Raw genomic sequence first — 26,400 nt, 5'->3', positions numbered from 1 at the left:
TAAAATACACACAAAGGGATGAGGTAGCTCAAGCTATTCTCACCTTTAACTTAACAAGTAGTAGGAGGTAAATTGTATTTAAGAAGTTAAATGACCAGGAGATAAGAGCAGTGTTCTTGTGCGGTCAAACTTTTATTTGTTTATATGGTCCCAAAAGTACATAACACAACCCCGGGTTCAAACTAAACATTATTTTGTATTTCTCGGTCCTCTGATTGCAGCTGTACCAGAATTACCTTAATTAGATTTTCCAATAATAAATATTACCATATTGTACAATAATTTGATTGCATATTTAATGGTGCGAACTGTTTGGTCCGTCAGAAGGCAGCGTGAGTAACTTCTGGGAGACAGACCCACCGACCAGACTCTTCCTTCCATCACCAAGGTAACCCCTCCCCTTACATAACACCTTGAGAATAATACGAGGCTATTCTCAAGTTGTATAGCCTCGTACAACTTGAGCCTAGTTGTGACTATTCTCTACAACTTGAGAATAGTACGAGGCTATTCTCAAGTTGTATAGCCTCGTACAACTTGAGCCTAGTTGTGACTATCCTCTACAACTTCAGAATAGTACGAGGCTATTCTCAAGTTGTATAGCCTCGTTCAACTAGAGACTAGTTGTGACTATTCTCTACAACTTGAGAATGTGCATTGTGCAGTTCATTATGCAATATGAACTGCATATTGGTTTGGTTGATTTTTTTCGTTATATCTTCACAGGATTATTTTTTGTATAAACATTATGATACTATATTGATATATTTGAATGGTTACTTGACATTGTTTAATATTGGTTCAATTTTACTTAAGTTAGGAAGTGTTGAGATAAATCGAAATATTTAGGTCACGTTACTCATTTTTAGTTCAATATATACAACAAAATGAATAGCACAAGTGCTGAATTTAATGTATCATATATCTATATGAAAGAGTGTCTGTTGGAGGCCTGATGCTTGGGTCCAGCCTCACTAAACTTTGCAAAGTGACTGGTGGGTGTTCGGGAATTGTAATAGTCGGGTCGACCCCCTTGTCCCTCTTCATATGAAATTCCAAATTAAATCAAATTCTAATTTCGCTAAATATCAAAGACCATCCTCATTAAGATTCATCCAGAATATGATTTTCTACATGAATCAATGTTAGTTTGTCATATGTAGTTTATTTATTGATAAAGATAGTGTGGAATGAAGATGGTTGAAGCGATTAATATAAAGTGATGAAGGGTAGAGAAGGTGATGAAATACGCTTCACAGTAACTTGGTACTGCGGAGGACGCAACTTGCCTAAGGGGCAAACCTGTACGGTAAGTTACACACATGTTCACAGATCTGGCGTTTGAGGTACCGTGAGGTATTCCACACATGTCCAGCTATACAGCTCCAATACCTAAGAGACAGACTACAGAGTAAAGGATGTCTTAAATAGGTCTTGCTAATATAATTATTGGAAAACATATAGAGAGTTCATCTGTGAATGTCTGAGAATGACACGAAGTTCTTACGAATATGATAGCTTAATCATATTCGTGTCATTATTATTATACTGTTGCCTTTTTTGTGTTTTTTAGTATGTAATAGGGAAGTATAACCAGAGTGAAGACTAGTGTGGTAACTGACTTGTCTGGTTACAGCATCAGGAGACTGGAGGCGCTGGAGCCCGTGGTGGCCAAAACCCGCCTACACGACCCTCGCCGTCCAGTCAGACCCGCCCGCCCGCCTCCAGCCCTGTACTCGTCCGTCCGCACCGCCCACGGTGTACACCGCGGTGCCCCCCACCTCCACCGGACCCCCTTCAACCGCAGAGACAAACATGGCGATCAGGTTAAAAGTAAGAGAAAAGATAAAGACGAGGAAAAGTCGCTTCATTATCTTCAGGAAGACCGAACAAAAGACAACAGGCACCTACAATATTACGACTCAAGAAGTTCGTATAATGGATACGACAATGACAACTTGTTATGGGTGAGAAAGCCCGGTGGAGACGCCCTTGACTTCCTAACAGACTCGCTGCATAATGGAAATCTCGGTTACCACCGCTACTCGTCCCAGCCAACCCAGCTGGACATGGGCCCCTGTGATGATCTCCTTGTGTCTGGCGAGGAGGTGGTCTTGAGGCTGTCGGTGCCCCAGACGCCCAAGACGACGTCGGCAACGGGTTCAAGATCCGGGGACGAGGCGTTGAGAACACTGGCACCGCGCAGAGACAGCACCCGCCGCCACAGCAGGAGGGGCAGCGCCACCAGGTCCTCCGTCGTTACCGCCGCCACCAAGGACGTAGACGAAGAGCAGCTATGTGCAGATATCGCCACCTGCGACACGCTCTTCCTGGACACCTCTGCTCAAGAGACTCCAGAACTTATAGCCGCTAGGAACCTCAAATGTAAAGTGAAGAAAAAGAAATCCGTCAAGACGTCTATGGGAAGCAGAGAGACGGAAAAGAGGAAAGACGACAAACAGAGCGAAAATAACGAAGTCAAGCAAGATGAAGGTGAGAAAAGTTTTAAAGTGGACTATGACAATGAGAAGGAGGTGTCAGAGTGTACACAGTCTGAAGGTAAGGTGAAAAAGAAGATTAAAATCGTCATTGGCAAAAAGACTAAGACGAAAGCGAATAAGAAAAGTTTATCAGAAAAGGATTCATAACGCCTTGAGTGTATAAAGCATAACATCAGGGAACAAATATTAGTGTGATGTCAGTCATCGATACGCTGATCATTTTTATACCTTTTCATGATTAACAGGTTTGTTGTTTGATAAGTTATTCAGAAATGCACATTTTAGGCAGCAGTCACCACAAGGCAATCTGAACACTAGTTTCGAAAGTATTTTCAAATTACAGTGACTGAGTTTAAAGTATTGTAAACACACACATTGTGGCCGTTTGTCTCTTGGTGTAAACTGCTCTCTAACCCGTCCGTTTTCTCCAGCTGCCACTGTAAACTGTTTTGCCTAACCAGTTTACGTACAACTCCGAGCAGTCCCATCTAACTTATCGAAGCCAATGCATAGAAAACTCCTGACTCAACCTTGACGGCTGCCGGACGACAATGACACCTGCTCCTCCTCTCGGGGCCGCCAGAACACGTGACGATTTTACCCTCTGGGTCTAGATACTGCCGTCAGACATTCCTATACAACGGTACGGATTGTTACAATGCCTGGCACACTTATCGGCCGGAGTCACAGGGACGCTGATATATGTTTTTCCGTTTCTGACTGGTTCTTCGGGCGGGGCGACGGTGTCCGGCGCCTTTTGGTGGGCTCCTGGCGTGTCCTCAGGGCGTGGTGGGTTCCTGGTGTGCCCTCAAGGGCGTAGTGGGCTCCTGGTGCCCTCAGGGCGTGGTGGGCTCCTAGTTTGTCCTCGGTGTGTGGTGGGCGGCTGGCCCACTGGAAGATGTTTTCGCCCTTTAGGTACGAGTTCATAAGGAGCCATGTTTTCTCTCGACTTTGTTTGGCTACCCAGTGTTCTCAGTGTGGGAAGGGGGCGGGCGCCAGTGCTTACCGCCCTGAGAGACTCCTGGGAGGCCATCATCTGCTACCATTGTGTGTGTTCACCACAAGGCGCGTCTGTTTCCGCTGACAAGCGACGTTAACGAAGCCATAAGGCTTTGCAATTTTACCCTTCACGGGAACGCCGATACACATCCGGCACCACTGCTGTCAATCCTAAATCAACAACAACAATCGAAAACGTGAATATTACTGGGCTGTCATCTTGAGTATTGCGACGTATTAGGACGGGTTGCTCGACTGCGTCACCTGAAGCGCATTGGTGAATGCTGTTGGTTCACTAGTCGTTGGTCCTGGATTCCAATTCCGTGACAAATCCTGTTTCCCACAACGTGACAGATCCTGTCTTCTACCACGTTACGTCCTGTCTCTGAAACGACCCATGCTCACACTTGGACCAAGCAAGCGTTGTCACGTAGCATTTTTCACATTTTTTTACATTAAAACAAATATTTGTTATAACAGCTACGAAACCCTCGCATCTGGGACTGCCAGTTGTGCGACTCTTAGTGTCATGGAAGGAGTGTAGTGTGTTTATATTGTACTATACACTTGAAATAAACTGAAATTATTAGAAATCGTATTTTATTTACTACTTTCATTATTTTCATTAACTATGGTATTATTCACAGTCAATGCTAATGTAATTAATGTCGTTATATTCATTAATTGTAAATGTTGCAGCCTCACCCAGCGGCACAGACAAGGCAGCCTCACCCAGCGACACAGATAAGGCAGCCTCACCCAGCGACACAGACAAGGCAGCCTCACCCAGCGACCAGATAAGGCAGCCTCACCCAGCGACACAGACGAGACAGCCTCACCCAGCGACACAGACGAGACAGCCTCACCCAGCGACACAGACGAGACAGCCTCAACCAGCGACACAGATAAGACAGCCTCACCCAGCGACACAGACGAGACAGCCTCACCCAGGGATACAGACGAGACAGCCTCACCCAGCGACACAGATAAGGCAGCCTCACCCAGCGACACAGACGAGACAGCCTCACCCAGCGACACAGATAAGGCAGCCTCACCCAGCGACACAGACGAGACAACCTCACCCAGCGACACAGACGAGACAGCCTCACCCAGCGACACAGACGAGACAGCCTCACCCAGCGACACAGACGAGACAGCCTCACCCAGGGACAGATAAGACAGCCTCACCCAGCGACACAGACGAGACAGCCTCACCCAGGGATACAGACGAGACAGCCTCACCCTGCTACAGACAAGAGAGCCTCACCCAGCGACACAGACAAGAAAGCCTCACCCAGCGACACAGACAAGACAGCCTCACCCAGCAATAAAACAAAAAACACCCCTGTGACAGAAACAATTATATCAATCATACAGCTATGTGGCGTGATTCATAAGAAAAACTCAACCTCCGCAGTCACAGCTTAGATAATACTTACCTTGTAGTCTATAGTCTAGGCTATCAAGTAGAAGATAATACACCACATAAGGACAGTATTCGGGAGGCAGCAGGCAAGAAAGTTGCAATAGGCTATATCCTGAACTGGAGCTGAGGCTAAGTAGACTCCAAGAGGCCTGAATCATGCATCCTAGGAAAGGAAACAAGAGGGAATAGTGACAATGTGTAAGTTCTTAAGGTATAATAACGCAGGGATATGTTTGGGAAGGGGTGAAACTAATGGATCAAATGGAGACGGAATTCTGAAATAGGCCACGGGGATGTAAGAATGATTTTTTTTCAGTGCGAAAGAAATTAGCAATAGACTCGCATTTTGAGTGAAGGTTTAGATATTAATTACACCAGTTGAATGACGGATTCGAAGTGTATCTTGAGAGCTGGACCTTGATCCCTACCAACAGACGCGCAGAGAAATAAAATTAATGTTCAAGTTTATGATGTAACCGGAAATGACTAGGAAACAATGCAACACTTTTCTTTCTTGAAATGTCGCTATAGACATAGCGGCCGATGCCTACAAGGTATTTACACTTATTGTAGGTAAGTTATACTGTTGGATGCAAGCCAACAGTATAACTTACAGGAAGGAACACACATACATTCATCCAAACATACACATACAGGTTCGCATCTACGACAATATGGAGGATGTGGGCATAGTTAGCAGCAGTTATGAATGACGTCAAACCAAACAAATGGCGAGATGTAATATCCTGCTGTTTGCTCAAACTGACGTCACTATCCTTAAGGGTTTCTCTGTGCATTACCCTTGTGTTCGAAAAACGAATTGATACCTGAAAAAAATGATTAAAACGAGGTAGTACAAATATTTAATGCAAACAAGCGAAAAAGAACGTAAAAGTTTCACAAGATACTAAAATATGCAAGCTGGGTAGATGGTGCACCCGAGCCGTGGCCATCCGTGGCTGGTGGTGGTGCACACGACCCCTCGCCGCCGCCCGGGTATATAACTCACCGTCTTGACGTTATCCCACAAGTTCGTCCTCCACACCAGCCTTCTTCACCTCCTGCTGATCCACTGCCTCAACACTCGTCGCCATCATGCCCTGTGGATGTGGAAGTGAGTATATGCTCATCTGTTCTCTTTCCCTTTTAACTTTGATTCTTGTTTTTGTATTGTGTGTTATACTTTCTTTACTCATTCACACCGCCTGATGCCATACATAGAGTGAAGAGCTGTGCAGGTTAACTAACGTGTTGTGTTGACAGCGTCTTGCAAGTGTGGGTCTGGAACCTGTTGCTGTGGAGCCAGCTGCTCCTGCGCCGCCTGCCCTAGCAAGAAGTCCTGCGCCTGCTCCGGTGGTGACTGTAAGTACTGTTACTTTGTGTTCTGGTACAGTTAGTCGGGGACTGTGAGTACTCTTACTTTGTGTTCTGGTACAGTTAGTCTGGGACTGTGAGTACTGTTACTTTATGTTCAGGTACAGTTAGTCGGGGACTGTGAGTACTGGCCACTGCATGTACTAGTAAAGTTAGGCTGAGATTTTCTCTCTTGTCTGAATACAGTAGTCTGCTCTGATGTTGACTCATTTACCTACCGATAATATATTTATTAATTATATGAAGTGATTAAAGTAACTTACTTTAAAATCAATTTGTGCAGTCTCGTTCCATTTAATTTAAAATATTGAATTTAGTAACAATTTAGATCATAAATAGCCAAGCTTCAGTGGTATACGAGGTCACCTCGTTGATAGAAATTCTGACGATCTGGCGACTGTTGATTCATTTATACAGTAATTTGTATTAATTTATACATTTATTCACCACTATCAGACTTTAAACTGCCTTTCAATATAAAGTGAGCCTCTGCATCATATTGTTATTTTAAATATCAAGCTAGGTACGTATTTATATGAATACCATACAGTGGTATTAAACTAGTTACATTGGTGTTGGACTAGTAACAGTGGTATTGAACTAGTTACAGTGGTATTGAACTAGTTACAGTGGTGTTGAACTAGTTACAGTGGTGTTGAACTAGTAACAGTGGTGTTGAACTAGTAACAGTGGTGTTGAACTAGTTACAGTGGTGTTGAACTAGTTACAGTGGTGTTGAACTAGTTACAGTGGTGTTGAACTAGTTACAGTGGTGTTGAACTAGTTACAGTGGTGTTGAACTAGTTACAGTGGTGTTGAACTAGTTACGGTACAGTTGAGTACTATTGAGTAGCATGTTACAGTAGTGTTGAACTAATTATCGTCGCGTTGAGCTAATTACAGTGATGGTGAACTAATTACAGTAATTATGAACTAGCTGTAAACATTGGTGTTGAACAAGTTTAATACAACATTGGCACTACCTACTGTAAGCAAACATCGGTATACTAACTTGGGGAGGTCATACTGTGGTGTGTATAGCTTGGTGGGAGACATGACCCCTGACCAGTACACGTGTACCCTGACTTGCCTACTGCTCTGGAGACACTTATCGCGGTCGATAAGCACTAAGATTGTCACTCTTGTAGCTAGGCAATAATAATATAAGTAGTCTATGCGGCGCATCTAATTAAATAATGGTATTGTTCTGTGTAGATTATACGACAGATATTATCCCAACCATGAACTCGAGAACTTTTATGAGTTTTGTGTGTACGTCTGATAACATACTACTTGTGAAGGAGGAAATGTATATGTTTATCTCTCAGAATGTTTGGTAATATGTTTATTGTTTGTGATGTGTGCCTATGTATGTATTAACACGTTGTACTGAACGGGGTGAGAATAGCTTAAGCTACCTCATCCCTTTGTGTGTATTTTACCTCAATAAACTTATTTCAATTTCAATTCAATTTATGAGTTCTCCAACACAACAAATGTTGTGTTGATGACAAAGACCTATCCAGCTGCCGTCTTGTGTCTCACCTGAAGACTGGTCAGGTGTGTAATGTGGTATTCTCTCTCCCCGACAGGTGGCACTGAATGTCAGTGTAAGACTGCCGCGTGCTGCTGTGGCGCAGAGTGTAAGTGCAGCCCCTGTCCCATGAAGTGAACCACCTCTTCCACCCACTCGTCCCTGTCTGTCCCATGAAGTAGTCGTCCCATGAAGTAAACCACCTCTTCCACCCACTCGTCTCTGCCTGTGGCGTTGTGGACCATCACCAATGAAGCTATATTCTCAATGATCGAGTTTTACTGTAGATCTGCACCGGGTTTCATGTTTTTCCTTCATCAATCAATCTTTATTTGCAAAAGTATACAGTTAATAGTGACAATTGCTTTATATGAACTATGTTAACTTAATTATATATCATATTTTGTCTTCGGAACATTATTTGCTGTATCATATTTTTATATGTAATAAATATATAAAAAAACAACAAGAATATTAAACCCCAAATGTATTTTTCGATTGCAAAGTGCAACTGCGTATTTGTTATTTATTTTGTTGGATTGTATTACGTGTTTTCTTAGCTCATTAAAATTAATGGTTACATTTGATATATAAAAAAGTTTGGAGGGAACTGCGTATCTCTATGATGACAAACTCTCACCCTGTCCATGGAGGTCAGAAAAAAATGTATATATGCTAGTTAGCATTGTAAATGTGTGGCCACATCTGTGATAGAAAATAATAGTAATAATATATAATAATAATGACACGCGCCGTGTCTGCACGAGGCTGCAGGTGGGGCCAGAGTAAACATGGCGCCGGGCGGGGACACACGCGTTACTCCAAGCGAAAATCACAAAATTCTAGGTAAGAAGTTAAATACAATTGCAGGCGACGAGTCACAATAACGTGGCTGAAGTATGTTGACCACACACTAGAAGGTGAAGGGACGACGACGTTTCGGTCCGTCCTGGACCATTCTCAAGTCGATTGTGAGTCAAGTCTAAATACAATTCCACAAGGGAAGGCTGGCCGACTGGTAGATCAAGAAGCAGTGTGGTAGTGTATTGAGTGGTTCATGGGTTCCGTTAATTGAATTCCTGCGTCCGGGAGCATCCCAGACACTGTCTTAATCGACTGAGCTTAAGGTAGTGTCTGGGATGCTCCCGGACGCAGGTTCGAATCCTGGTCACGGCCCTTGTGGATTTGTTCATTTGATGCATCACGTTCGTGTGATTTCTGTGTGTAACAAATATTCAGGTTTGCTCCTGGTGGATTCAATATATATCATTCAAACATAAAACTACCATCTCTAGCAATGAATTGTCCATAAAATGTTGTAAAGGTTTCATTACAGATTTATTCTCGGCAGGACTTTTTAAACGGGGGTATAGTTACATGTTTAATATCTGAACTAGTTGACAAATAAGATGGTGATATGTTATCTAGCTAGCTTCAGTTAGATATAATAACGACTCTGATAGCCTATCTGTTTGGGTGGCAGTGAGGCTACTTACAAGAAAAAGCTAGCCTTAGATAGAGTGAACATTTAGAAATATATATAACAGTTGTTGACAAGGAGGCTTTTAATCAAAATGTTTGCATTTATATTTAGAAAAATTAGTCAATATCAAATATCAGATCTATCATGCGATACATCCTACTGCCTCGAAAATTAAGTCGAAATTTATACAGTGCTAACATATAAGCAACTTTTTCGCAAACCTAATGTTAAAGAATTCTTTATTGATGTTGAGAAACCAAATCAAGTTCGGCACTCAACTTCCCAACATGCAAAATTGTTAAAAAAATAATTAAATTATAATGAACTGAGAAACAGTCATTTTTGCTTTTGGGGGTAAAGGAAACCATGTATATTGTTTGCAAGTAACCTGATGAAGGTTTACGGGCTATTCATGCCCGTGCCACTTCGTTGGTAGCTTAATATTTATCAATCAATCAATGGCATAATCCTTTATCAATGAGGGTTAGCGAGGCCTGGGAAATACGACTCAAACGACCAGTTAATCCGTTATAGAAAGTTGATAATCTGTAGACAGTATAAGTAAATGTAAGTGATAGAAAACATAAGTTATAGAAGCTATGCAGTAGGCTGCTACGTGCATGCAGATGTGCAGGTGAGCGATCAATGGTACTTCAGTTGCTCGTGACGTCATTAACTGTAACAATGTTTCTGTAGAAAATTTGTATTCCTTGATAACACTTTGAGCGTGTTACATATAAGAGTACATCTTTGAAACGTACAATAAATAAGTAAATTGATCGTAAATTTAAGATTTATGAGGACGCTCTCTGCCTTTGCCGTGTTACAGTGGTGTCCTATGGTTCTGGGACACGGTACACAGGTGTCTATTAAGACGGAAGAGGAACAGATTGGGTGAATGAAAAACAGTTTACACACGACTCACAACTGATGACGTTCGAACAGTGCTTCTCGACAACGTCTGTTCGAACCACAACGCTGTAAATGCTTCACCCACGTACTTAAAATACAAATAATCGGCAACCGAACTTAAACACCTAACCTACGCCGAACATACCTAGAACTATGAAATATATTAATACTAATATAAAAATGAGAACAAGCCTATTTTTAATACACTATACGCTAAAATTGATGAATGCGTCGTCGGGGGCGGCCGCAGGTTTAACGAGCTTGTCTAGAGGTCGGGGTGAGCAGTTGACCGTGGTTTATGAGGACGGGCTGACCTTACACAGTGAACTACTCACTATTTTGAAGCGTCCTCGGTACCCTCAAACCCCCTCGAATAAGATAATAAGACCGGACAAGATCTCAATCAGGTCCTTGCAGGAATTCAATTAACGGAACCCATGAACCACTCAATACACTACCACACTGCTTCTTGATCTACCAGTCGGCCAGCCTTCCATAGCATAGTTGAAAAGTAAGTGAGGAGGTTACCTTGAGGTGCTTCCGGGGCTTAGCGTCCCCGCCGCCCGGTCGTCGACCAGGCCTCTTGGAAAACTTTCCTTTGTTTGGCCCGTATGGGGATCGAACCCACGACATCCGCGTTATTAGCACGGCGCTCTAACCAACTGAGCTAACAGGCCACGCAGGAGTGTATAATCTCAGTATAACTCTTTAGTTTTGTTTTATGTCATTACAATGAACCAGTATATATAATTTTCTAACATAGGACTCATTTTTTACTGTGGCAATTTATCGTAGAAGGAAACTGGGAACTAATTTCCAGTTTCCGTCGCTTTGACAAATAGCAGTTTTCTTGGGGTCGTTATTCCTACACAGCGACTCGGTCGTTCTCACAATTTGGCGTTGTAAAAAATGCAGTTCTTTTGCCTAGCTCGAGGCTGACGCTCAGAAAACGTCATTATTACAGTATTTTAATATAAAATTTGACTAAAACTCCGCAATTTTAAGTTTGATTTGGTTAAAAATGCGATGTGTTAAATGAGAGGACTGTTATGACGAAGTGCCTCCTCGACAGCGCTGGGGCCGCGGCGCCTCACGATCCCAGGAGCACTACTATGCACAGTAGAACAAATCTCTTTGGTGAATCTTAAACTGGTTTTGACATGCTTGACGATCTCAGTCGTCGCAGACGACTGAGATGGTCTCAAGACCATCGACGGCCGCTTTAATGTCCATTGCAAAGACAATAGACCATTGGACAGTAAATACCACCTCTAGCAATGGCGGTATCTGAAAGGCGATTTTTACCCGGCATATTTAGCTCCTAGCTTCTGGGCCCCGGCCACAATTGCGTCCTCTGTCCCCCTTATCCACCTGTGACAAAGGATAAACTCTCCACGGGAACAAAAGAAATGACTGCCTAGCCTACTGCTGCCATAACTATAATATAATTAATGAATCCTAGCATCTGAAGTAGGTGTAACAATCATACTGAGATGTTCACAAATAGAATTATAGAGAAAAATAAATGAAAGTGGAAAGTGAAGCAGAGCGCCACAGCGTGACGGGCATGATAGCCCTCCCTGCCTCTCAACAAGGTCACTATTGATAATATTATTGTCTTCTCGCCAAATGATTAGCGCGTTAGCACTTTAATAAGAAACGAATGAGGCTACGTAAGAGATATGGGGGATTTGTGGCATATTCTACTGTACTCTTGCACGTGTGTGCTTATATATATGTGCCTATCAGTCATGATTTCAGCTCCTGACTCTTCAGTTTGTCAGTCATGTGATGCAATAACTCCTGTCCTTCACATTGCTTATCATTTCTACTCTTGAAGCTGCGTATGAAGTTCAAATCAGCTATCTCCTCATCTAGTTATCACTCACGCTGAAGTATGTCCTTTCCGCCTGATGACATGTCTCAGTTTTCAGTTTTAATCATATCTTCCTCACTCTTATGTTGAGAAACTTTCCCAACTCTCCCCCTTACTTGTTACCCTCATTTACCTTTGACAGCAGCTCGTCGTCATAAGGTTTCCCAACGTCAAGAAACTGTCGTATTAAAGTGCCTTATCCTAATCTTTCGAAACCTAAAAGTTTCGTTTTATTGTTTTTTATGAGAGGTTCCATGCCGTAGCTGCATACTCCGGGTATTGATCCTACAGTAATGGGTATATGTAAGGCGGGAGGCCTCTTCTATCTTCTACAGGTGTTACCAATATAATGAGAGAGCACAAAGGGGGTAGAAAATAGCGTTAGCTACTCTATCCCTTTGAGATGAATTTTATTGTCTCAATAAAGGTACTTGAACTTGAGAGAGCATGGGTGGAAGTTACACCATGAAGCACCGAGATATGAGAAAATACTTTTAATGCAAGGGAAATTGGAAAATGGAATTGACTGGATAAAGGAAGCGGTAGAAATTTAGGTTGGGAGTCATTGAGGAATCCAAGAGCTGAGTTCGATCCAGTACACCAGTTCGCAAGCTAGAATCACAGACGAAACCTTTAGATGTAAAGAAATACTTGAGTTTGGTGCACTTGAATCTGACCACTTACCTGGCGCCCCATCTCTCTGTACATGATACCTTGTTATCTGCCAGTATCAACCCTCACAGCCTTGTACATTGATAACTCAATTTGTTGTCAAGATTGTAACCTTATCTCCAGACAACCTTAATGAATCACACACACACATACACACACACACTATCCTGTCTCTAATATATGTTAATGATCTTCAGACTCATTCCTCTCGATGTCTGCAAATGATGCAAAAATTGTGAAGAGGATTAAGACAGAGAAAGATAGTCTGAGGCTACAAGATGACCTGGACAAACTAGAGAGAATAGTCCAATAAATGGCTACTTGAGTTTAACTCTGGTAAATGCAAAGTAATGAAACTAGACTTAGGGAGCAGGAGGCTGGACACAAGATACCAAATGGTATATGACATCCTTCAGGAATCAGATAGAAAATTATCTGGTTGTTGATATCACATCGAACCTTTCTTCTGAAGCCTTAATCAAAAGGATATCTTCAGTGGTATATGCTAGCTTGGCTATCATGATGACTATCGTTAGAAATTTGTATAAGGAATCATTCATAACATTGTATATGACGTACGGCAGACTAATCCTAGAGTATGCAGCTCCATCGTGCAATGTTAGAAAAAAATTGGAGAGGTTAGCCCCAATATTATTCTCGGAACTGAGAGGTATGAGTTACGAGGATAGGCTACAGGAAACCATAGAAAAGTTAAGGGATACATGATAACACTATACAAAGTCATCGACAGGTGTTGGGTAAACTTGGTGATTGCAGTGTTCTTCAGTAATTGTCATTCTTGGGTCAGTTGCATTAATTCTTAGTTGAGGTTAAAGGTTTGATTCGTTTTTCTTTCCTTGTGTGTTGAAAAGTGATACCTCATTCTTTGGGGACCATTTCAGTTGATGCCGTTTTATTTGGTAATACAAAAATTATGCAGAATGAGGATATTAAAAATGTGTTCCATGCACATTTAGCAGGATAATATTTGGCAAAGTGTGGACTAAGCTAAGGTGTATGGATTAACGCGTGAGGAAGCCTGGTCGGGGACTGGGCCGCGGGGACATTGAACCCCGAAATCATAGCCAGGTTAGGTATGAAGAAGCTAAGTAGAGGTGTGAGTTTCGCAAGCCTCCCACATAAACTCTAAAGGTGTTGTTGTGTAATCTAAAATTCAACTGAAGGGAGAAACTTCGAATGATGAACTGATCTCTTGACTGTTGTAATTCCCATACATTAGTCAGAAATAAATTTTAACCAGTTATATTAATGAGGAAAAGTTGAGATTGAGTTGAATTTGGATTAATTCCATTGAATGCTTGTGATACTCTGGACGTGATTCTTTAATTTATTAAAAACTTTAACAGTACATTTTATTTGCTTATATTCTTTCTCAGACATATTTATACGAACACGGATTGATCTTAACCCTTAAGTCGTATTAAATATTTGAAGATATCTACATATCTTTACATAACCTGTTGTCTCTTACAGGAGACATGAGCTTAGTCAAGAACAAAGTCCTTTGCAATAATAATTAATATACAGGAGATACAAATTAACATAATACCAAAAACACAAGTTTCAGTAGGCAGATGTACAAAAATTCCTCGGCAGGAATCGCTTCGTTAGCTAATTGGTGAAGAAGTGGCTGCCGGAGGCGCTGATGCAGCTTCCCCAAGCAGCTTATTAAAAATCCGATCAGCTGAGAGTGATAAATTGCCTGTGCAGAGTCCACGACCACAGGTGGAAGGGTGTTGGTTTGTGTACTTACCTTTGAGTGACTATGAGGAAAGTAAGTTCTAGCTTTTCATGCCCGCACCTACTAGCCTAGTGGTACCTGCTGCCTCATAATTTAACTATTCTGACGTTCGCATTCTATTGTGGGGATGTATATGGTATCCCGCTTTTGATATGAGACATCCCTTGGTCCTGCAAAGGTCCAGGTGCGCAGTACACACTTCCAGCCTGACAAAAAATGTCTATTGGGTGTTACCTATAACATTATGTTGTTGGCAGCTGGCGCCTGGCCCGTACATTCCCGTGAGTAAGGGTTAGTGGTGGCCACCACCTGTGAGACTCCCACTCCGTAGATTTGATAAGATAAAGAGAAACGCAATAAAGACTTCGTAATTAGGATCACGACAACTGTGTATGTAAAAATGGCCAATTTACTATTAGCTATTAACACCCTGAGCAACGAAGATTTCTGGGCACAATATGAGGCATGATCAAGCCAGGAGTGCACAGCGGGGGCGTGAGGCGAACATCCATTGAAGCCTAAAAAGAAACTTGAGCAGGTTCAGAAAGTTGCCACAAGAATGCTACAAGGGTTTAAGTGAGCAGTTAAGATGACCAGGTATATGATACCGAAACGCATTGATGAAGTGAATAAGAATATTTTGATTAACATGAAAGAATAAGAGGATACAAGTGGAACTAAAGACAAAAATGAGTATTAGAAACAGAGAAGCACTCATTCAGCGTGTTATAAATATAATATAAAGGCAAAACACACTTGGAAATTAAAGGTCTGATTTTGGTTGTAGTATTTTTATTATTTTTTTTAGTAAATAAAAACAATTACATGGTATGAATATAGCACAGTTTGGCAGATCTTTAGCATAATTTCAACAGATTAAAGTCAATATTTAGTAATGATTAGACCACCGCTTCACCCACGACATGTGTCCACCTCAGCCATGTGTCTACCCCAGTCACGTGTCCGGAAAGTGTGTCGCGTCCTGCAAGGTGGCCAGAGGATAAGATGTTCACTTGTTTGGTTTGGTATTGGACTGGAGGCCGGTCACCGCGGGAAGGTTATTCAGGCCACCACTCTTGCAAACTCACCAACCAGCAACAATATCTTAGTCTTGGACGCAGACCAAGACTAAAGTAAACTCAGCATACATATACCAAGAAGCTGGGGTACACCTTTCTATGTATATATATCCTCGTAGCATTTGTCCCGAGATCCGACAGGAGTGTGAGGTTTGAGACCGTGGGACAGGCAGGGGGCGTCTGGGCGGAAGAGGGGGTCAACTTCATGGGACAGACAGGGACGAGTGGGTGGAAGAGGTGGTTCACTTCATGGGACAGGGGCTGCACTTACACTCTGCGCCACAGCAGCACGCAGCAGTCTTACACTGACATTCTGTACCACCTGTCGGGGAGAGAGAATACCGCATTACACACCTGACCAGTCTCCAGGTGAGACACAAGACGGCAGCTGCATAGGTCTTTGTCATCAACAAAACATTTGTTGTGTTGGAGAACTCATAAAAGTTCTCGCGTTCATGGTTGGGAAAATATCTGTCGTATAGTCTTCACAAAACAATACCATTATTAATTCAGATTCGCCGCATTGACTACTTATATTATTATTGCCTAACTACAAGAGTGACAATCTTAGTGCTTATCGACCGCGATAAGTGTCTCCAGAGCAGTAGGCAAGTCAGGGATCACGTCTACAGGTCAGGGATCACGTCTACAGGTCAGGGGCCACGTTTACAGTTCAGGGGGTCACGTCTACAGGTCAGGGGGTCACGTTTACAAGTCAGGGGGTCACGTTTACAAGTCAGGGGTCACGTCTACAGGTCAGGGGTCACGTTTACAACACGTCTTCCACTAAGCTGTACACACCACAGTGAGCTCCATGACCTCAAGTTAGTATACCGATGTTTGCTTACAGTAGGTAGTGCCAATGTTGTATCTAACTTGTCCAACACCAATGTTTACAACTAGTTCATAATTACTGTAATTAGTTCACCACCACTGTAACTAGCTTGATGCTACAATAATTAGTTCAACACTACTGTAACTAGTTTAACACTATCGTAAATAGCTCAACACATCAACACCAACAAATTCAACACAACTGAAACTAGTTCAATATCACTAGTATCACTGTACCAGAACGTAGTACGAGTGCTCACAGTAAGTAAAGTAACAGTACTCACAGTCCCCGACTAACTGTACCAGAACACAAAGTAACAGTACTCACAGTCCCCGACTAATTGTACCAGAACACAAAGTAACAGTACTTACAGTCACCACCGGAGCAGGCGCAGGACTTCTTGCTAGGGCAGGCGGCGCAGGAGCAGCTGGCTCCACAGCAACAGGTTCCAGACCCACACTTGCATGACGCTGTCAACACAACACGTTAGTTAACCTGCACAGCTCTTCACTCTATGTATGGCAACAGGCAGTGTGTGTGAGTAAAGAAAGTATAACACACAATACAAAAACAAGAATCAAAGTTAAAAGGGAAAGAGAACAGATGAGCATATACTCACTTCCACATCCACAGGGCATGATGGTGACGAGTGTTGAGGCAGTGGATCAGCAGGAGGTGAAGAAGGCTGGTGTGGAGGACGAACTTGTGGGATAACGTCAAGATGGTGAGTTATATACCCGGGCGGCGGCGAGGGGTCGTGTGCACCACCACCAGCAGCAGCAGCAGCAGCAGCAGCAGCAGCCACGGCTGGCCACGGCTCCAAGAACTCTCCCGGGTGCAGCGGTAACGTCACGCTGACGTCACACTACCAACTCATGCGGTGGTGTGACTCATATATATGTCGTACCTAGTAGCCAGAATGCACTTCTCAGCCTACTATGCAGGGCCCGATTTGCCTAATAAGCCAAGTTTTCATGAATTAATATATTTTCTCTATTTTTTTTCTTATGAAATGATAAAGCTAATTATTTCATTATGTATGAGGTCAATTTTTTTTATTGGAGTTAAAATTAACGTAGATATATGACCGAACCTAACCAACCCTACCTAACCTAACCTAACCTATCTTTATAGGTTAGGTTAGATTAGGTAGCCGAAAAAGTTAGGTTAGGTAGTCGAAAAAACATTAATTCATGAAAACTTGGCTTATTAGGCAAACCGGGCTTTGCATAGTAGGTTGAGAAGTGCGTTCTGGCTACTAGGTACGACATATATATATATATATATATATATATATATATATATATATATATATATATATATATATATATATATATATATTTATAACAGTCAATGTTCGAAGACCTCGTCAAGCTTTTCGGAAGTTGGGTGCGTGCCCAAAATAGTTTATATTCAATGTTACAACATTCCTAATATTTATTTTGCATGTTGGGTTTTCAAGTACTTTCAAGAGCTAACTGACTTGAAAGCATAGACAATTTCTCCTGTATTTTTCAGTGCATTAGTTGCTAACTGTAGTGCAGCTAATTCTTCCTCTTTGTGGTATGTGCAGTTTGCGTGAAGGTTTTTTCCTAATGACTGCACAAGTTAATTCTATATATGTGTGGAGTTTACCCACACACTCTTTTTTTTTTTTTTTTTTTTTTTTTTTTTTTTTTTTTTTTTTTAGTTGTTACATTCTTGTACAGCCACTAGTACGCGTAGCGTTTCGGGCAGGTCCCATACCGTTCTCGCAAATTTAATAAGTCAATATTGACTTATTAAATATGTGCATAGGTGACATACTTAACATAATAGATACCATTAAAAAGATTCATAGAAAACACTGTCCTTACCCTATGCACATATTTAATCAGTCAATATTGACTTATTAAATTTGCGAGAACGGGTTGCCTTACCTAACCTTGTTAGGTAAGGTAGGTTAGGTATAGGTTAAGTAATAATTGTAATTACGAAGCAATAAGATGCTTATCTTAAGATACTAACAAGGTTAGGTAAGGTCGGTATTTTCTATGAATATTTTTAAGGGTATCTATTATGTTTAGTATATCACCTATGCACGTAGTTAATAAGTCAATATTGACTTTACGAATTTGCGAGAACGGGTTGTGGAATACGATCCCCGCCGCGAAGAATTGTTGTTACAACCAAGTACACATTTTACTGAGTTAAACAGAGGCTACAGTTAAGGATTTGCGCCCAGTAAATCCTCAGTAAGGATTTATCCCCAGTAAGGATACGAACCCATGACAGCGCTCGCGGAACGCCAGGCGAGTGTCTTACCACTACACCACGGAGACTGGTGTAGTTAGTGGTAACAGGTTTTGTCTTACACTATTAGTCTTGTACATATCCTGGTAGAGGGTTCTGGACGTACAATCGAGAATTCCGGATTCGATTCCCGGGCTGGACAGAAATGGTTGGGCACTTTTCCTTTCACCTAATGTGTCTGTTCACCTAGCCGGGGATGATTGACTGGGCGCCAATCGTTAAATATAGCCTCTGTTCACCCAGCAGTGAATCACCCTGGTTGTTAAAGGATTTGGCGGGTTGTATTCCGGGAAAAATTAGGATTAAGGACTTGCCCGAAACACTATGTGTGTTAGTGCCTGTTCAAGAATGTAAGAACTCTTGTATATATAAAAAAAAAAACTGTTGACAATTGAACAAGTGGCCGTAGAATATATATTTATAGAGAAGATCAATTTTGCTACGCTTTGTTGGCTTGCCGTAACGACACTAGACTTGGGAGCGTATGAACCCCAGAAAAGACCATTTTCCTGGTGTTTAAACGATAAATATATTGTATAATATAAACCTGGGTGCTTATTAACTTTTTTCGGTGAACCAGCACTAAAATAGTTCAAACGCTGATCTGTTAGATGTAACGTCACCATTAATATAGAATTACAACGGCAAGCGCCACAATTATATTTTAATAATTTACATTATATTATAATTGAATCTTATAAATTATTAATTTACAATTTATTGAGTTCGGCAGTTAAATAGTTGAAAACGTTTTCTCAAATATGTTCTCTAAGAAAGAAAACGTACCATATTTAGAGGGGAGACTTAGATAAACAAATGTGTATAATTATGGCTCCTTATATTCATTTATTTATTTCAAGAAGGTACATTGGGTTTATGAGAGTACATAGCATTATGTTTACATTCTTGTAAAGCCACTAGTACACGCAGCGTTTCGGGCAGGTCCTTAATCTAACAGATAATATTAAGTAGGTAAATTCTAGCAAAATACATAAAATGTTAACAGGTACATTGTAGGAAAAAATTGAAAGAGATTAGTAGATATATTAAACCACGCTGATAGCTTTTATCGATAGCATTGGTTGATAATTTGATAAAGATTAATAGGCACAATAGATCATATTGATAGCACATTTACGATGACAGCAATGATCACAATGGTAAAGTTGTATGGCTTAGGTACTTAGGTACTTAGGCTTAGGTACTTAGGTACTTGCATACATATTGGGGGATTGGGTAGCACTGGATACAGTGAAAGTTTCAACCACAAGATAGGAAACTATAAAGTTGAAATTAGGTAATTTTTTATTTTGTTTTTGAATAAGGCAAAATTTGGACAGCTTTTCAATTCATTAGGGAGTGAGTTCCATAGACTAGGTCTCTTTATTTGCATAGAGTGTTTACACAGATTAAGTTTGACTCTGGGGATATTAAAGAGATATTTATTTCTGGTGGTGATTATGGGTCCTATTACATCTTTCCAGGAAGAGTTTCAGAACAGGGTTTGCATTTAAGAACAGAGTTTTATAAATGTAATTGGTACAAGTGAATGTGTGGAATGAGTTTAATATGTTTAGCATGTTTAGGTATTTAAACAAGGGGGCTGAGTGTTGTCTGAAAGCAGAGTTTGTTATTGTTCTGATAGCAGATTTTTGCTGGGTGAAGATGGACTTGAGGTGGTTTTCAGTGGTTGAACCCCATGTACAGATACCATAATTAAGATAGGGGATAGATTAGTGCATAATATGGTGAGAGGAGAGCAGAGTTAGGTACATAATATCTGATTTTAGAGAGTATACCAACTGTTTTAGAGACTTTCTTGGTTATGTGTTGTATGTGGGTGCTGAAGTTGAGTCTCTTGTCTAGGTATAGGCCAAGAAACTTTCCATCATTTTTATTACTGATGGAAAGTAATTTTCCAAAACATAGGCAAAACATTGTCTATCTGAAGCTGAATTGCATTTGTTGGTTTGCTTCCAAATAAGATGTAGTGGGTATTTTCTATGTTTAGTATGAGTTTGTTGGCTGACATCCATAAGTGGACTTTTTTAAATTCATTATTCACAACATTATTTAATGTGTGTGGGTTGGGTTCTGAGTAGATGAGGGTAGTATCATCAACAAACAATATAGGTTTAAGAATGTTAGAGACATTAGGCAGCTCATTGATGTATATAAGAAATAGGAAAGGTCGTAGGATGCTACCCTGTGGCACACCTACGGTTAATGGTAGAATTAATGGTAGATGGCTATACATTGGTGTCCATCACTAAGATAGGATCAGATATAGTTCAGGGCAAGGCCTCGGATTCCATAATGGTGGAGTTTAAGTAAGAGGTAGTTGTGATTAACAGTATCAAAGGCCTTTCTCAGGTCAATGAAGAGTCCAATTGGAAACTCATTTTTGTCAAGAGCTGAGTAGATTACATCAAGGAGACTAATAATTACATCGTTGGTACTCTTTTGGGAGCGGAAGCCAAACTGACAGGGGCTGAGTATGTCAAATTCTACGAGGTAGGAATAGAACTGTTTGTAAATATTTTTTTTCAAATATTTTTGATAATATGGGTAGGTTTGATATTGGTCTATAATTGTCTATGTCTATGTTGTTTATGTTATAATTGATTTTATGTAATAATAATAATAATAATAATAATAATAATACTTTATTCATAATAACATACATACAGAGAGCATAAGAGAGGTACAGTTGTAAGTACAGGGATTGCACACAACAGGAAGCCACTTCTATTGAACAGTTGTTGCTGTACACCAGTTGACTGACAGTTGAGAGGCGGGACCAAAGAGCCAAAGCTCAACCCCACGCATAAGCACAAGTAGGTGAGTACACAAAGCGTTTCGGGCAAAACTTAGAACAATTCAGAGAAAAATTACAGCGGTTGCTTAAAAGGTAGAGTATTTGTATATTTTATGAAGCCGATTCCCGCCGGGTTCGATTCCCGCCGGGTTCGATTCCCGCCGGGTTCGATTCCCGCCGGGTTCGATTCCCGCCGGGTTCGATTTCCGCCGGGTTCGATTCCCGGCGGGATGGAAATTTTTTATTATTAATTTATTTTTATTATTTTCTACCACAGACGTGGCCACACAGTTACAATGCTAACCAACATATATACATTTTCTTCTGTCCTCCATGGACAGGGTTAGAGATGTGTTAAACATATAGTTCAAGGGTTTATTGAACACTCAACCACAGAAGGTGATTCGGTGCTTTTAAAATGCTGGGGCATTTTTTTCTCTCGCCTAATGCCTCTGTCCACCTAGCAGTAAACAGGTACCCGGGAGTTAGGCAACTGTTGTGGGGTTAATTACATCCTAGGGACAGGGGTCGGTAGTTTTGTAATGATAGTGAAATAGTTTTTTCTTTGGGTTTGAAGCAGCGAAATCTCTGAGCTGGGTCAGGTTATCTTGAGATGATTTCGGGGCTTTAGCGTCCCCACGGCCCGGTCCTCGACCAGGCCTCCACCCCCAGGAAGCAGCCCGTGACAGCTGGCTAACACCCAGGTACCTATTTTACTGCTATGTAACAGGGGCATAGGGTGAAAGAAACTCTACCCATTGTTTCTCGCCGGCGCTCGGGATCGAACCCGGGACCACAGGAACACAAGTCCAGCGTGCTCTCCGCTCGGCCGACCGGCTCCGACCGACTGGTTCAGAGGCTTTCGCTGTTTCAAATTTTGAAGGTTCAGTATTATTTTATTTTGGATTCAGTATTTGATGTAATAACTTAACTTCTTTAATTAGGAAATGATGATGATTTTTGTTCTTCAAAAGTTTGTCATCATTGGTGTTCTAAGCGCCTGTAGAGTGTATCAAGAGATTTTGAACTATTTCGCAGGGAAATGTTTTCAGTACTGCTACATTAATATATCCATGCACTGCTAAGCTATTTGTGCCTAAAAAACCCAATGAACATATCTTTAGCTCTACTGCTGATTTAGTGATTTATAATACAATTATAACTAATTGGCCAAGTTACCTAATAAGCCGAATTTTCCTGAAATATGATAATTACAAAAACTTCTTATGGAATGATAAAGCTTTGCGTTACATTATACATATGATTATGTTAAATTTTAGTAAAAATTAACATAGACATTTAATCAAACTTAACTACCGGTAACATACATAGTCTAACCTAATATGTATACATAATGTTCTCTGTGTACATAATATTTTCTATATACTGAATATTCTATCAACATAATTTTTTCTGTATGCAGAATATTCTGTCAAGAGATTGTTCTCTGTATACAGAAAGTTCTCTGTATTTATTTATTTATATATTTATTTATATATATATATTTTTTTTAGTTAGTTTATACAGAATGTTCTCTGTATATAAAATTTTATAAAGAATGTTTTACAAAATATTCTCTGTAAACATAATGTTCTCTATATACATTATCTCTGTATACAGAATATTCTCTTATGTACACAATATTCTCTGTATACAGAATACAGAATGTTCTCTATACGGAATATTATCTGAGTACATAATATTATCTGAGTACATAATATTATCTGAGTACATAATATTATCTGTATACAGAACATTCTCTGAATACATAATGTTTTCTGTATACAGATTGTTCTCTGTATACAGAATGTTCTCCGTATACAGAATGTTCTCTGCATACAGAATGTTCTCTGCATACAGAATGTTCGCTAACTATCCACACTAGACAGTGTGGCTAGTTAACTCCTGTCACAGGTTGGTGTAGGGGACAGTGTGGCTAGCTAACTCCTGTCACAAGTTGACATAGTGGATAGTGTAGCCAGCTAACCACTTACGTAACGCATACGATAGAAAAGCGTCGTCGTACGATAACGGGTTGCGTTGCCAACGGTGGATTGTATGGTGCTGATTTACTAGAAGTACAGGTTAAACAGGACAAGGCCCCTTCCTCTCTCCCTCCCCTCTCTCTCTCTCACCTGAACATTCTCTTGTGTAACCCGCACCACGTGATCCACCTGTTGACACCCCCCCTCCCCCCCTAAACCAAAACACCCCCCTCCCCCTACCAAATCCCACGCCACGCAGCTGTCAGACGTACGAGTCTCCTACCGCTCTACTCCCATCACATTATTTTTTTCAACATTCTATCGGTTGATGTATCCATCATTCAACTGTTTATAATTTAAAATGTATTTAGGAATCGACATGAGGGGTTTAAATTTTTGATTCCTACTAATATAAAGTTTCTGTGCGTTTCTTTCCTAATGCAGCAAGGCAGTGAAAACACGGGCCAGGAAAATGTCTCGGCAGTTGCTCAGTGTGTGGTGTGAGTGCTAGGCGTCAGGAGCAGCGGCGGAGAGGTTATTACCCCATTTGCATATATTTCCCCAAATTCAAAAAAGAAACCCCCCTCAAGATTTATTACACATAGTAAGAGAAGCCGACGAGAATGTCAGACATCCCCGACAACGCTCCCGCCCCACGGCTCTGCATTATCGCCAAGTGGCCCGAGTTCGAAGGTTATGGCTTCAACCTCCACGCTGAGAAGTCGAAACCCGGCCAATTTATCGGCAAGGTGGACTCGGGTTCCCCTGCCGAGTACGCTGGCCTCCTCGAGGGTGACCGCATCATCGAGGTCAACGATGTAAACATTGCTAATGAGAACCACAAGCAGGTGAGGAAGACCTTTTTTATCTCTCACCTCTTGGGATTCGATGCCTTGAGAAAGGAGTCAAGTTTTAATATTATCCAGTAACATGTTTGTGTTGATTGATTTAGATTTATTCATAAATGGATATTTATACAAGGTATTAATGTATCATGGAGCGTAAAATTACAACTGTGATGCATTTACAACCATGTATTATGTGCAACTATTTATATATAAATAGTACACAAGCGTGCACTGTGTGCTAATCACGATGTCAACCATTATCTATATATAATTATATATAATAAATATATAATAATTTATATATAATAATCTATATAATTATTTCTAGCGGTATATTTCAGTGCTAATTCCTTGGAAAAATGTCAGTTTCATCGAGTAGCGTGTATTACGTAAGGTGATATAGGATTAATAGGCAGATAGTCTTAGTAGGCTGATAATCTTAGTAGGTAGATCTTACATAGAGTAGTAAGATCTTACATAGTAGTAGTAAGTGGCAAGATCTTACATAGTAGTAGTAAGTGGTAAGATCTTGCATAGTCAACCAACCAGGTATCAACCAGCGATAATTTAATCTTGGGAATAGTCTGCTAGGACTCCTCACCCCACCAAAATATTCAGTTCATTAACCAAACCTGTTAACGCCATCTTATCAATTATACTCGGTTCCAAACCAAATTCTATCGTTATCTGATTGACCGGATTGTGGACAGTGGCTGCGGGTAGTGACAGCAGGCAAGTGATTGTGGACATTAGCTGCGGGTAGTAAGTGTAGGCTTCGGCTGCGAGTGGTGATTGTGGGCAGTGACTGCCCACAATCTTACTACCCTTACATGTCTGCTTACTATCCTCATTGGCTGCGGGTAGTAAGTGTGGACAAAGATGGTAATGGGTAAGGAGGGACTGGGGCGGAACTCTTACTTTCTGCCTGTAGGCAGCCATTGTGAACTGCATCCCCCCTTTCCCCGCGTCCTCTCCTCTTGGACCCCTTCACCTCTTCCCTCCTCCAGTGCTTTCAACCACCTCTACCTGCATCATTAATCCGTCCTCGCCTCCTCCTTAACCCCTCGTGCACCTGCTGAGCCTTCATTTGGTCAACTGATTTTAATTTGTGAATGTGTGTGTGTCGAGGGAAGGTGTTCCAAATGTTAGTTACCGGAGGTGTGAAAGATCACTGATCTGGAAGAAGCATGATCTGGAAGCAGCATGTTGACTTGAGCGTCTTGTGTTGTAGTAGCCTTGGTCCTCGAGTTGGCTTGGCGTCTTGTTTTCTTAATTACTTACTTGGCCCCTTGACAAAGTTAAGGAAATGTTTCCGTAAGTTAGTGTTCTCTAAAAGACTTGGCCGAAGGATACACTTGTACAAATAGGGTTTAGGATACATAGATTACGTACATTTTTAAGTAAATGTGTACAAATTATAAGCTGCATTTCTAAAATAACTTGTCCATTGAGAATTGGCTGTCTGAAATACCAACCTGATGCTTGCATGAGCTTTTTTGTATTGTTTGTTGTTAAATTCCTCTGTTGGGGAAACAGCTTTATCAACATCCGTGACTGGTAATAACGCACCGAGCGACTAGACAGTGTGTGGTTAAGGTGTCAGTTTCCGCTGAGCTTGACTTGCTCTCCTGAAGGTGTTTTCCATTACTTTAGTGAGCTGCTCTTGGCGGAATGAGTAATGGCGCGCGCGTGTGAGGTAGTTTAAGAGGTGCTGAAGGAGTGAGAGGGGGGGGAAGAGGGGGCTCAGGTATGTGAGGGAATAGCCAAGGGTGTTAAGGGGGCGAGAATATGAAAGGGAGGTATTGGAGAACAGGTATGGGATGCACTTGGATGGAGGGGTACGAGTTTTTTGGGAGCCAAGCGAGTGTTAGGGAGCTATGGGGGTCCAGGCGTGTGAGAGAAAGGAATGGGGAGTCAGGTGAGAGGGGTATGGGGCCCAGGTGAGAGGATCATGACGCGCCCCCATTACCACTTCCGGTCGTTACGTTGGCAATGACCTTGACG

The 26,400-nt window shown here is 41.3% G+C and overlaps 2 protein-coding genes and 1 non-coding gene across 6 annotated transcripts in view; 2 read left to right on the top strand and 1 right to left on the bottom strand.

Annotated features, from left to right (window-relative positions):
* LOC123755288 (cytosolic carboxypeptidase 3) overlaps positions 1-4,093 on the top strand; it is a 51,128-nt gene extending 47,035 nt beyond the window's left edge. For all 4 annotated transcript variants that reach the window (XM_045737761.2, XM_045737779.2, XM_045737750.2 and 1 more), the window contains 2 exons: positions 325-388; positions 1,637-4,093. In XM_045737761.2, coding sequence (XP_045593717.1) covers positions 325-388; positions 1,637-2,648 — 1,076 coding nt within the window. In that variant the 3' untranslated portion in view covers positions 2,649-4,093. The remainder of the gene's footprint in view (positions 1-324; positions 389-1,636) is intronic.
* A 6,739-nt stretch (positions 4,094-10,832) lies between these two features.
* TRNAI-AAU (transfer RNA isoleucine (anticodon AAU)) lies at positions 10,833-10,906 on the bottom strand. The gene has a single exon. It is a non-coding gene; the product is annotated as a tRNA-Ile (tRNA).
* Positions 10,907-17,153: 6,247 nt separating this feature from the next.
* The window catches only part of LOC123755280 (Na(+)/H(+) exchange regulatory cofactor NHE-RF1), a 72,247-nt gene continuing 63,000 nt past the window's right edge, over positions 17,154-26,400 (top strand). Inside the window, exons 1-2 of the mRNA XM_045737739.2 lie at positions 17,154-17,177; positions 23,993-24,396. Of these exons, the coding sequence (XP_045593695.2) occupies positions 24,172-24,396 (225 nt within the window). The 5' untranslated portion in view covers positions 17,154-17,177; positions 23,993-24,171. The remainder of the gene's footprint in view (positions 17,178-23,992; positions 24,397-26,400) is intronic.

The sequence above is a fragment of the Procambarus clarkii genome, chromosome 55, assembly GCF_040958095.1.
Source record: "Procambarus clarkii isolate CNS0578487 chromosome 55, FALCON_Pclarkii_2.0, whole genome shotgun sequence".
NCBI lineage: Eukaryota > Metazoa > Arthropoda > Malacostraca > Decapoda > Cambaridae > Procambarus > Procambarus clarkii.
Note: the sequence above shows the minus strand (reverse complement) of the source record. Positions and strands in the feature narration are given on the sequence as shown.